The sequence below is a fragment of the Protopterus annectens genome, chromosome 3.part0, assembly GCF_019279795.1.
Source record: "Protopterus annectens isolate FY-2018-M chromosome 3.part0, PAN1.0, whole genome shotgun sequence".
NCBI classification, from domain to species: Eukaryota; Metazoa; Chordata; order Ceratodontiformes; family Protopteridae; genus Protopterus; species Protopterus annectens.
Genome location: NC_056731.1, coordinates 915,100,969 through 915,113,437, shown reverse-complemented (window position 1 = coordinate 915,113,437; position 12,469 = coordinate 915,100,969). Strand labels below are relative to the sequence as shown.

Below are 12,469 nucleotides of genomic sequence, written 5' to 3'. Positions count from 1 at the left end.
CAGTTCAAAGTCCTGTGGATGTTCTAATATGAATTTGTTGTATAAGGCCCATTTTTCAAATATTAGTCCCTTTGCTTTTGTCACAGTGTTCTACAGTGACAAAGTCCATCAGTTTTCTAAGCACTTTGAAGGTCGGCAGGGCTTTTGTTTTTCATCTTATCATTATGCATTTTTTTTGCAAACAGTAATAGCCACAATAGCCTACTCACAGCTGTGTGAAGGGAAACACCCATAGGGGAAACTTAACAGGCATACAAATCTGCTGATTACAGCAGCATACAGCCACATGAAGTCACAGACCTTCTGTAGCAGGAAATTAAAATTCTTATAGTGTCTAACCAACTGGTGGATATGACAAAAAGACAAATTCAAATATGTGCTGTATTAAATATTCACCCTTCAGTCTATGTCCCCTAAATCTCAATTTTTGATATATGACCAATGGTCAATTTAGTCAAGTTCTTTTGGAGACTTGCCATGTCCATAACAAATGCAGTCAGTTAACCATTTTCAAAACATCTGCATACAGACTACTGAACATCCATCCATAACCCGTTTCCCCATTTTTGCCCATGGGGTAAGGGTGTCACCTCAACAGTGACAATCTAGAGCCAACGTTCACACCACCAGGTGGCACAGATGAAAATGCTAGATCTGAAAGATACAACCTTTAACAAATATGGGCTTAGGACATCATCCTTCCGGACACATTAACCACAATGACTAACATAAAATTTCATGTCTAACTGCTGTATGCATTTGCCATATTCTATATGTAAGCCAGGCAGACATCCATCTTATCAATCTTACATTAATACCCAGTTGTTCTAATTTACTGATCAGTATGTGTATGACCCTACCACAAGCTGAAGTCAAGTCTACATATATATTACATGGCAACACAGACTTTCTTTTATAGTTATTATATTGTTATAGAATACCATATTACATGTAGTTTTAGACCTATTTTCAACATATGCATGCCAATACAGTTTCAAATCCCAACTTTTCCAGTTCTAACAATTTATCCAAAACAACCTTCTCCATTATTTTATACAGCAAGACAATAAACTTGTGGGTATACATGACTCTGGGTTTATCCTATTCCCCTTTCCCTTAAAGATGGGTTTAACAAGTACATCTCCTATGTATCTACAAAATGTTTTTTTGTTGCTCAATATCTTCACATACATTTCCTTCAAAATTTTCCTAATCATCTAGTCATGTGTTTACTTTGTCTGTCCAGTTTGTTTACTTCAGTTTTCAGTTACAGTACAATCTCAGTTCCATTTCTTATATACTTTATCTCCCATCTTAAAGTATCCTGTTCTTATGGATATCTATCCAACCTTCTGTGCCTATATCCTGATAATTTTTTTTGGTTTTTGCATTCAAACAATTTCCCTTTGAAAACCTGCTACATTCTTATGCAGTCTTTCCACCGAATGCATCACTCCAATTAGTTTTACATAAGGACTGCATTGCATACATAGTGACCATTTTGCTTTCATATAGACTAATCTGCTGTGCATTGGTTTAGACTTCAGTTTGGCATAATATTGCGGTAATTTAACCTTTATAACCCCATGATTACTGCACATTAAAGATGGTAAAACTTAACATGACGTACCAATAATTTCCTTAGGAATGCGAACATATCCAATATGTTCCATTCCCTTGTAGATTTGTTTACAATCTGCAGAAATTTTTGCCCCTGACCATCCATTGTAAATAACTTCCTTAATAACACTGTGGAATTGGAGACCTACCTTCAGAAAGTAGTCTACAGTTATCTGTAAGGTGTATACGGTATCTGAAGTGGATCATCCCTCAACGAGTCAATCATGTAAGTATGGGTAAATATGAATCCATAAAGTTCTGCAATGTGCTAGAAGATGAGCTAGGCTTTTTCTGAAAACTCTGGGAGCAGCAGACAGCCCAAATAATAAAGCACAGAACTTGACGTGGGAACCTGTTGCTACAAATCATAGGCATTTTCAGAGACTGTCTGCTATGAGGACATGGAGGTAAGCACCCTTTAGGCATGTGGTGACCGTGGAAGTATCTTGAAGATCATGCACCCTAATGTTTGCAATGTAAGCATTTTGACTTTTGGGATGTTGAGGAACTTGTCCAAGATGGGCCTCTAAGTGCTCTCTTTTCTTGGGACTAGAAAGAACAGGCTGGATGTATCCTTGGTGAAGTAGTTTCCTGAAGATAGGTGGTAAGAGGCTTTTTCCTCTTTTGGTAGTTTTGTAACGCCCACAAAGGGAGATATTTCTCTGAATGAAATATAATACCCCTGCTCTATGATACTGAGGACCCATTGGTCCCTAATGATGGATTTCCACTGGTTTAGGAAGGAAAAGAGTCTTCCTGCTAGAGGTTTGGAAGGGATCGGATGGGAGGGTGGGGTATTACATTGTCACAATTCTCTCTGTGCTGGGTGGGTTCTTTGGAGCCCCCTGCCCTCTGAGATTGTGTTTTCCATCTCCAACATTGTCCTGATCTTCTACCATGGGGAGGGCCTCCCCTCTGTCTTGTCTATGTGGAAAAGGCCAAGGTTTTGAAGGGCAATTACTACTGTACTATGGAGTTAGAGACGGGTAAATAGGTTCATAGTTGCATACTACGCCAACTGCCCTGAAGGGCCATTTTACGCCTAGCCAATACTACAGGTTGGACCTCTGCACCTTATGTCTATAAAGTGAAGACCTTAACCAATCAGCCAAATCCACCCACAGTCACAGTTTTAATTTGCTTTCCTTTTTTGTCCAGTTTCTCAAAAACCTGTCTAGCTGGAGGATCAAAAAAGGAATTCCTTCTCCAATGCCACTCCCAGTATTTCAGCCTTTACCCGACCTGACAGGGGCTGGGTCCTGAGTAATGCATGCCTGCAGATGACAGAACCTGTAGCAGCTGCTCTGTAAGAAGCATCTAAAGTATCATAGCCACATTTTAGGGAGTTGTCTGAGAACCTTTAAAGCTTACCTGGACATCTTCTGAATTTCCTTGGATAAGGTTCTATCCACAATACAGTCTACGTTAACTAGCATTTTTTCTTGGAGATTCAAGGTACTTTAGCATATGGAATTGAAAATTCAAAGCTCTCATTACCATGGTGGCAGAGGCTTAGGCTTTCTTCTCAAATCTATCTAGTAATGTAGTTTCCCTGACATAAGATAAGGAATATCTTGTTGGTCCTTTAGGCAGATCTTTTGTGGATTCAGTGGAAGCAACTGAAGTATCAGCCTTCAGATTTTTCTAGAGGTGCTTGTGAGATTCAAGCACTGTATAAAACCTGTCTGGTTTCCTTGGAGCAGAGGGTAGAGAGTCAAGACGAAGAGCTATGTCTTCGAAGATCATCCAATACAACATGTACTGAAGGAAAAGCCAATGGTCTGGGTGAAGTTAAACTTACTAGAGCCCTGTAGTCGGTCTGAGCCTGGGAGAACTGCTTACTTTCCTAGCTGAAAGCCTCTTCATTCTACATATGGTGTCCCTGAAGGAAAGGTCCTTGAGAGGGAGGTTGAAGAGTGTGTGTCATTGCAGTCTAATTCTGGGAAAGTCTGAGATGGTAAGTGGCCAGAGTGAAGACAATTTTCCTTCTCATCCTCCAAGCTAGAGGAAATCTTCCTTTTCCTGAAAAGCTTTTTCCCTGCTACTTTTAGATGGGGAGCCTCAGAGTTTAAAAAAATAGACAGCTCTCTAGATTCATGAAGACCATAAATTCTCTGCCTATTTTAAGGTGGCCTTGGGCTTCAGTCTGAAAAGAAATGGTCGGCGTTGGTGGTGAAGCAAAGGAAGTGATTCACTTTTGTTGTCCATTTTAAAGGGGTAACTGGAAGATGCAATCACCCAAACACAACTTTGGTTGCAACTTCGGCAGTCAGGGAAGACAAGAATTCTCCCTTGAGGGCCACTGCATGGACATTGGGAGATGAAGCCTGCAGAGCAATATTACACCTGACCGATGTGCGAGCAGTGGTGGCAGTCATAGGTAGGCTGGAAACCATGGCAACCTACTGAGGGGGGGTCACACAAGAGGGTTTGGGCCTAGGAATCACTGAACCAGTGGGCTGCAAAGGAGCCTCATCGAGGCTGCCAAGTAGACTTAAGACCTATAGCTAGAGCTTTTTCTGTAACGCAAGAGTCATTTGTCTTTTTGTCTTCCACTTTTTTGGAATGACACTAGCAGATGTTGGGAGTCTCCAGAGGGCATGCAGTAGCAGTGGACTGTGATATCAATGAGGAAGAGGACTCCATATAGGCGGCAAGTACTTCGGCCCCAATTTTGAATTTTTTGCACAGAATTTTGCACAGTCAAGACATTTAGAGATGTGGCATCGAGGCCCAAAGAAGAGACAAAATGAGTGAAAATCATGCAGGATTTCCTTCCCACACTTTTTTGAACATTACATTAGTACAGAAATTCCCCCAATGGGGTACTTATCTGAAGAGAAGAAGAAACTTATCTGGAAACACAAGCTGACTGACGTACTGAGAGTGTTCTAAAAACATATGAAGTAGACAGGACTGCACGGCTAGAAAGAGCTATAGATGGCACTGGATGCCCTTCTTATACATGGACATTCAGACTTCAGTTTCTGGTTATCCTTCAGCTAGGGATGATGGAAAATCTCTGGAAATCAGGCCAGTTGTGAGTTTCTGAAAGGCGGAGAGACCCAAGAATCAGTTCTAAAACACTGACTATGAAGAACATATGTTGTTCATGACCACTCATTGTAAATAGCTTCCTTACCAACACTGTCGGATCATAGGAGGTTACTAGGCTAACAGGCTCAGGGCCCTTACAAGCCTAGCCAAGTTCAAGCTGTGTTCCCAAGGGTGTCTGGTTCAAGTAGACACTAAAATCAGCACGTATTTCCCCTGTCCAAGAGGGACACATGTGGAACCCCCAGGGTGAATTTCTGTTTACCATCCAGTCATCCAAATTACACCTAAATAAGGCCAATGATGGTCTTTAACATGAATAGGAAGTTTGTTCCAAAGGTGGGGCAACCTCTAAGACAAATCTGTCTCTCCAGAAAGTTCTGGTGATGTCACATACCAGATTAAGGTCTTTTCAGTGATTGATCCATTTTCCATTTGACTTGCGAATGTGCAGCATTTCCATTAAAGCTGGGTCAGAGATTGCTCCATATGCAAGGCGCAGGTCACCTCTGAGCAGTCTGTACAACACAGTGTAAAGTGACAAAGATTTCAGTCAGTCTGCATAACACAGATCTTGAAGACCCTGAATTTTCTTTGTAAGGAACCTTTGTGGTCTCTCCAACTGCTGCAGGTGTTTGGAAAGGAACATACCAAAGGCAGCATTGTACTCTTATTGGCTTGATGAGGGAAGAGTACAGGGGGGTTATAACCTCTCTTTTTCTGGAGGCAATGCACTTACTTATGAGATGAGCAATGTAAAATGTCCTTCTTACCACTGTGAAGACATGGTGATCAAAGTTAAGGTTGCTGTCAACCTGTGTGCCCAGATTTCTTACCACTGACTGTGTGCTTAGAGTACTGCTATTGATATGGTAGTTTGCAGGACATCACTCTTGCCAAAGGGGATGACGATGCTTTGTTTTTGCATTACGTTTAAGTCCATGACTTTGGCACCAGTCATTAGACTGCTTAAGACCTTCTTGCAGGATACTGACATCACTAGGGGTTTCAATGATCATTCCTAGCTTGCAGTCATCAGCAAACTTGGTCAACCACAGTCGTTTAGTTTTAGCCTGTACTTCAGAAAAGTAGATTCCGAACACAGGGTTCCCAGAACCAATCCCTGTGGAACACCACCGGTTATGGGTCTGCTGGAGGAGTCCTCTACTTTGACCATCTGAGTTCTATAAGTGATCCAGTTTACAACCCACCTGACAATGTATGGGTTGATACCCAGCTGGGTGAGTTTATCAATGATACCCGAGTAGGGGATTGTGTCAAAGGCCTTGGCTAAGTCTAGGCAGGCCGTATGCACAGATTTGCCCTTGTCTAGGGGTTTGGTGACCGTCTCAAAGAAGTCCACCAGGTTTAACAGGCATGATCTCCCCTTGACAAAGCCAAACTAAACCATATTAATATTGCAAAATAATTATTATTCCAGTTCAATTCTAGTAAATTTAAGTCCTCAGCTACTACTATTTTCCCTCCCGTGTTTCATTGTAAGAAATGTATGAATTTCTCCAAGTCATTAGCATTTAACTTTGGTGGTCTACACACTCACCAATTGTAATCTGTTCCAGGGTTGTCTTTACTGTCACAATTGTGCAATCTGTTATCCTCAAACAAGTAATAATCACAGGTCTGACAATCTTTAATCCCTATAACAGAATGTCTGTCACTGTAAAAACATTTATATTCTGGTAGAACTGGTTTGTAGTAATTTTTATTTAACCATAACCAAATCAAATGAAAGCAAGTGCTGTATAGTGAGACCAAAAACAGTAAAATTCAGCACAAGTAGCCCAATGAAGTAAGTGCAGGACACAGGTTTATTCAGAGGCAGCACACCATGAGGATGAAAACAAACACTTATAGCCACCAGTACGTTTTCGTCTAACACAGACTTCTTCAGATGCATGAATGAATGCAACTCATAAAAAAGCAGTTTAAATACTTTTTGCTTAGGTAGTGCCCCTCCAATCACATTACAGCCAATTAAGAACATTTTCTGCTGACTCTGAATAACACAGTGTGCTGCAGTTCGTTGGGCTACTTGTGCTGAATTTTACTGTTTTTATTTAACCATTTTTCACAAACATCAACAATCTTATGCAAATATAGCAACTTTTCTAATAATAAAAATATTATAATGTTCCTAGCATTAATAACTAGCACAGATAAATGTTGCTATCTGTGAAATGTAAAATTTCTGACCAGGCAAAAATTATGTTTTCTGTTGGTCAAATACTGTAATAAATCTACTGCAAAACTTCACTTCCCTTGTCTTGAGGTGAACTCCACCTTGTCTAAATACATGCGCCCAAAATTAGGCTTGGATGTTCTACTCAACTTTACTTTTTCAAAATGGGCCATTTTTTCATCTAGGTATTTACTTAAAAATTCTTTTTATTCACACTGACTTGACACTTTCTACGTGTAATTTCTGAAAAATATGTCTTAACACCTGTAGAAACTATGCTATCAAAGAGGGATGGATGTTCCCTACTAACAGTCAGTCCTTGTAGATGAGGTAATTTGAACCAACATGAATAAAAACAGCACCATATATTTTTACATTAAGACATAAGGACTTCTCATCCTGCAATTTTTTGCTCCTGGCCCCCATAACACTATCCAATGTTTGTTATCCTCTCTGCAAATATAAGTATCAGTTCCTGTAATGTAACTTTTTGCCAGCTCTGAAGAATCATTCAGTAATATTTGCTCTACTAACTGTTAAAAAGAGTTATCTTCATCACTAATAGTCCTGTTAATCTCACTGTTTTCACTGCTCATTCCATCTAGCTGGCTGTGTATTTCAACAGTCTAAGCCATGATATCAACTTGTATCTTTGCTATTTTTATTACATTAAAGTGCTCCTTAACCCTTCATGTTTAGATTTTTTTCTTTAGCCTGCCTCTTGCATCTTTTCTCTACATTTTCTGTTAGAAAATATCATTTTCTGTAGACAATGTTTTGTGTCTGAACAATATTATTCCCTATACTCTGTGTTACAAAAAGCAGTGTTCTTTTTTAGTATACATTCTCCTTGCACTAATTAATCTATTCATGATGATGAGCTTCTGCACACTGTGCCTATAGAGTGTGGGTAGATAGGCCATGTCTCTCCTATTATCCTAAACTAGATTATGTGAGTTTGTTTGTGTCTTTCGGCTTTTCCCGGTCAGGGGTTGCCACAGCGGAACTCCGATCCGCTAATGATTGGCAGTTGATTTTTACGTACTGGCTTGCCAGGCCTGACGCACATTCATGCACGTCTCCACGCAGAAGACGCTCTGAGAATCGAACCGGACAGCGTCTTACTGTGAGGCGACAACGCTACCGCAGCACCACCACCGCGGGTGGACAATTAAATGAATGTCATATACCATTCCTAAGGTCACAGCACCTTTTTTTAGCCTCAATAAGATTAAAGGAGACATTTAAATGTGTAACTCTGCCCCCCCCCCCCCCCCCGGCAAAAAAGTCAAAGAACGTCAAAGAACGTCAATAAATGTCAAAGCATTGCTGAATTCGGCATGGGATACTGGACACAGGCAATGGTGATGTACAACAGACAAAAAATGAGGAGAAAGAAAACTGTTGCATGATTTACTTGTAATAAAATGGATTATATCAGTGTGGCACACAGGTTTGCACAATAAAATATGAAGGTGTTCAGTGCAATACCCAAAGTAAATGCAATTTCAATTAGTCTGTTAACATTTTTTGTCCAACTACACTGACCAAAAATAAATACATCAAAAATCTTTGCAGAAGATAATTCCTCCATCATGTACATTTATATTCAGTTAAAACTACAACCCATCAAATGGATCTTTTTTCTTTTCCCTCACTAAAATCTCAAAACTTTGATCCAGTCTTGATATTTTAGGGGCAAACTGACAGAATCAGAACAAAAGCGGACAAGAAGTTATGAAGTGAGCCACTCTAAACAGTCAAAACTTATATTTGTTCTCAGCAAATACTGCTACTTACTGACTTCCAAGTTGTAACATTTTTCTCCACAAATGTAAAAATTCTATCACATTGGTCCAAAGGAAGGCAATCCAGCACATCACCAAGAAGTAAGAAAGGCGTAGATGGTGAACAGATACCTGTACAAAGAAATGTAACAGATCAGGAAAGAGAAAAAAAAAAAGACACTCAACACACTGAATGACCAAGATACACAATTCCAAAACAGTTGTTCTTGAATATTTATGGTCAACCTATTTGTGGTGCACCACCAGCCCTGCCAAAATAAGATTCCCTCCAACACTGCATCATCTGTGACACCACTGATAATCCAATTCTTGGCTCCCTTCTCTTAAAAAATTTGCTATGTTTCTATTTATTCCTACTGGCTGCTCGTCCTTTCTGAACAGTTATGATTAAAACCGATTACAGAAACTACTCAAGACTCCAAATGCATAAGTGTAGCTTGTAAACTAAATAGACTTATAAACTCATCCCCACATATTACCCTCAACAACCTCAGTAATGTGGAACCAATTGGCTAATTGTCTTAGATGGGACTGAAGATCAAAAAATGGAGCAAAGCGAAGGAAAAAATTGGGGGGATGGGGGATAGAGAGCCAAGGAACTTCCCTGCCACAAATAAATCTTTAATTTTAACAGCGTCACAAAGGGGTAATCTTGTTTTTAAAACATGCACACATAGTTCTGTATTCCTTACAGAGATAAAAATCAATAAAAGGATGCTGGTACAGCTCAAAATTAACCAATTAGTGTAAAAGAGGGCAATGATATACCTATATGCAACTCCCTCCGAATAAGGAAAAACATTTTTGGGAAACTCGTTATTTACACATTCCATCTTTAAGGCAAATGGAATGTTTAAAAGTTCCCATCTTAATAAGGAGGAGAGGAGGGGGAAGGCATGCCCGAAGGCAGGTAAAGGCTAGGACTGTGGTAGTGAGGGTCGGAACTTTGAATGTTGGCAGTATGACTGGTATAGGGAGAGAGCTAGCTGATATGATGGACAGAAGGAAGGTTGATATACTGTGTGTACAAGAGACCAGATGGAAGGGGAGCAAGGCTAGGTGTATCGGAGGCGGGTTCAAACTGTTCTATCATGGTGTGGATGGGAGGAGAAATGGCATAAGGGTTATCCTGAAGGAACAGTATGCTAAGAGTGTTTTGGAGGTGAAAAGGGTGCTGGATAGAGTGATGTTTATGAAGATGGAAACTGATGGTGTAATGATGAATATTGTTAGTGCATATGCTCTACAAGTTGGGTGCGCGATGGATGAGAAAGAAAAATTTTGGAGCGAGTTGGATGAAGTGGTGCTGACTGCACCCAAGGGTAAGAGAGTGGTGATTGGAGCAGATTTCAATGGGCATGTTGGTGAAGGAAACAGAGGGATGAGGAAGTGATGGGTAGGTATGGTGTTAAGCAAAGGAATGCAGAACGTCAGATGGTAGTGGATTTTGTGAAAAGGATGGACATGCTGTGGTGAATACGTATTTTAACAAGGGAGGAGCATAGGGTGACATACAAGAGTGGAGGAAGATGCACACAGGTGGATTATATCTTATGTAGAAGGGTCAGTCTGAAGAAGAATGGAAACTGTAAAGTGGTGGCAGGGGAAAGTGTAGTTAGGCAGCATAGGATGGTGGTTTGTAGGATGACATTGGTGATCAAGAAGAGGAGGAGGAGTGTGAGGGCAGCACCAAGGATCACATGGTGGAAATTGAAAAAGGGTAATTGTGAGGTGGAGTTCAGGGAAGAGTTAAGACAGGCACTGGGTGGCAGTGAAGAGTTACTGAATAGCTGGGTAACTACAGCTAGTAAGGGAGATGGCTAGAAAGGTGCTTGGTATCACATCTGGAAAGAGGAAGGAGGACAAGAAGACCTGGTGGTGGAATGAGGAAGTACAGGAGAGTATACAGAGAAAGAGGTTGGCGAAGAAGAAATGGGATTGTCAGAGATGAAGAAAGTAGACAGGAGTATAAGGAGATGAGGGGCATGGCAAAGAGAGAGGTGGCGAAGTCTAAGGATAAGGAGCATGAAGAGTTGTATGAAAGGTTGGACACTAAGGAGGGAGATAAGGACCTGTACTGATTGGCTAGACAGAGGGATCGAGCTAGTAAAAATGTGCAGCAGGTAAGGGTGATAAAGGATAATGAGGGAAACATACTCACAAGTGAGGAGAGTGTATTGAGCAGATGAAAAGAGTACTTTGAGGGGCTGATGAATGAAGAGAATGAGAGGGAGAGAAGGTTGGATGATGTGCAGACAATGAATCATGCAGTGCAGTGGATTATCAAGGAGGAAGTAAGGACAGCTATGAAGAGGATGAAGAATGGAAAGGCTGATGGTCCAGATGACATATCTGTGGAAGCATGGAGGTGTTTAGGAGAAATGGCAGTGGAGTTTTTAACTAGATTTTTTAATAAAATCTTGGAAAGTGAGAGGATGCCTGAGGAATGGAGAAAAAGTGTTTTGGTACCAATTTTTAAGAATAAGGGTGATGTGCAGAGCTGTAGTAACTACAGAGGGATTAAACTGATCAGTCACAGCATGAAGTTAAGGGAAAGAGTAGTAGAAGCTAGGTTAAGAAGGGAGGTGATGATTAGTGATCAGCAGTATGGTTTCATGCCAGGAAAGAGCACTACAGATGCAACATTTGCTCTGAGAGTGTTGATGGAGAAGTACAGAGAAGGTCAGAAGGAGTTACATTATGTCTTTGTGGACTTAGAGAAAGCATATGACAGAGTGCCTAGAGAGGAGTTGTGGTACTGTATAAGGAAGTCAGGAGTGTAAGAGAAGTATGTAAGAGTGGTACAGGATATGTACGAGGGTAGTGTGACAGCGGTGAGGTCTGCGGTAGGTGTGATGGATGCGTTTAAGGTGGAGGTGGGATTACATCAAGGATGATCTCTGAGCCCTTTCTTATTTGCAATGGTGATGGACGGGTTGACAGATGAGATCAGACAGGAGTCCCCGTGGACTTGATGTTTGCAGATGACATTGTAATCTGTAGCAAGAGTAGGGAACAGGTGGAGGAGACCCTGGAGAGGTGAAGATATGCTCTAAAGAGAAGAGGAATGAAGGTCAGCAGGACTAAGACAGAATATGTGTGTGTGAATGAGAGAGAGGACAGAGGAATGGTGAGGATGCAGGGAGTAGAGGTGGCAAAGGTGGATGAGTTTAAATACTTGGGATCAACAGTTCAGAGTAATGGTGAGTGTGGAAGTGAAGAAGAGAGTACAGGCAGGGTGGAGAAGAGTGTCAGGAGTGATTTGTGACAGACTGGTTTCAGTAAGAGTGAAAGGGAAGGTCTACAAGAGGGTAGTGAGACCAGCTATGTTACATGGGTTGGAGACAGTGCATTGACAAAAAGGCACGAGTCAGAGTTGGACATGGCAGAGTTAAAGAGGTTAAGATTTGCACTGGGTGTGACAAGGGTGGACAGGATTAGGAATACGTATATTAGGGGGTCAGCCCTGGTTGGAAGGTTTGTAGACAAAACCAGAGGGGCAAAATTACATTAGTTTAGAAATGTGCTGAGGAGAGATGCAGAGTATATTGGGGAAAAGATGCTAAGGATGAAGCTGCCAGGTAAAAGGAAAAGAGGAAGGCCTAAGATGAGGTTTATGGATGTGGTGAGAGAGGACATGCAGGTGGTTGGTGTGACAGAGCAAGATGCAGAGGACGGGAAGAAATGGAAACAGATGATCCGCTGTGGCGACCCCTAACAGGAGCAGCCGAAAGAAGAAGAATAAAGTTCTCTTGAATTTTATTTATAAAACAGAGGGTAAAAATTT

General features: G+C 41.0%; 1 protein-coding gene across 1 annotated transcript in view; it reads right to left on the bottom strand.

Annotated features, from left to right (window-relative positions):
- Window positions 1-12,469, bottom strand: part of THOC1 (THO complex 1) — a 1,639,837-nt gene that overhangs the window by 1,307,029 nt on the left and 320,339 nt on the right. The window contains exon 5 of the mRNA XM_044065238.1: window positions 8,675-8,793. Coding sequence (XP_043921173.1) covers window positions 8,675-8,793 — 119 coding nt within the window. The remainder of the gene's footprint in view (window positions 1-8,674; window positions 8,794-12,469) is intronic.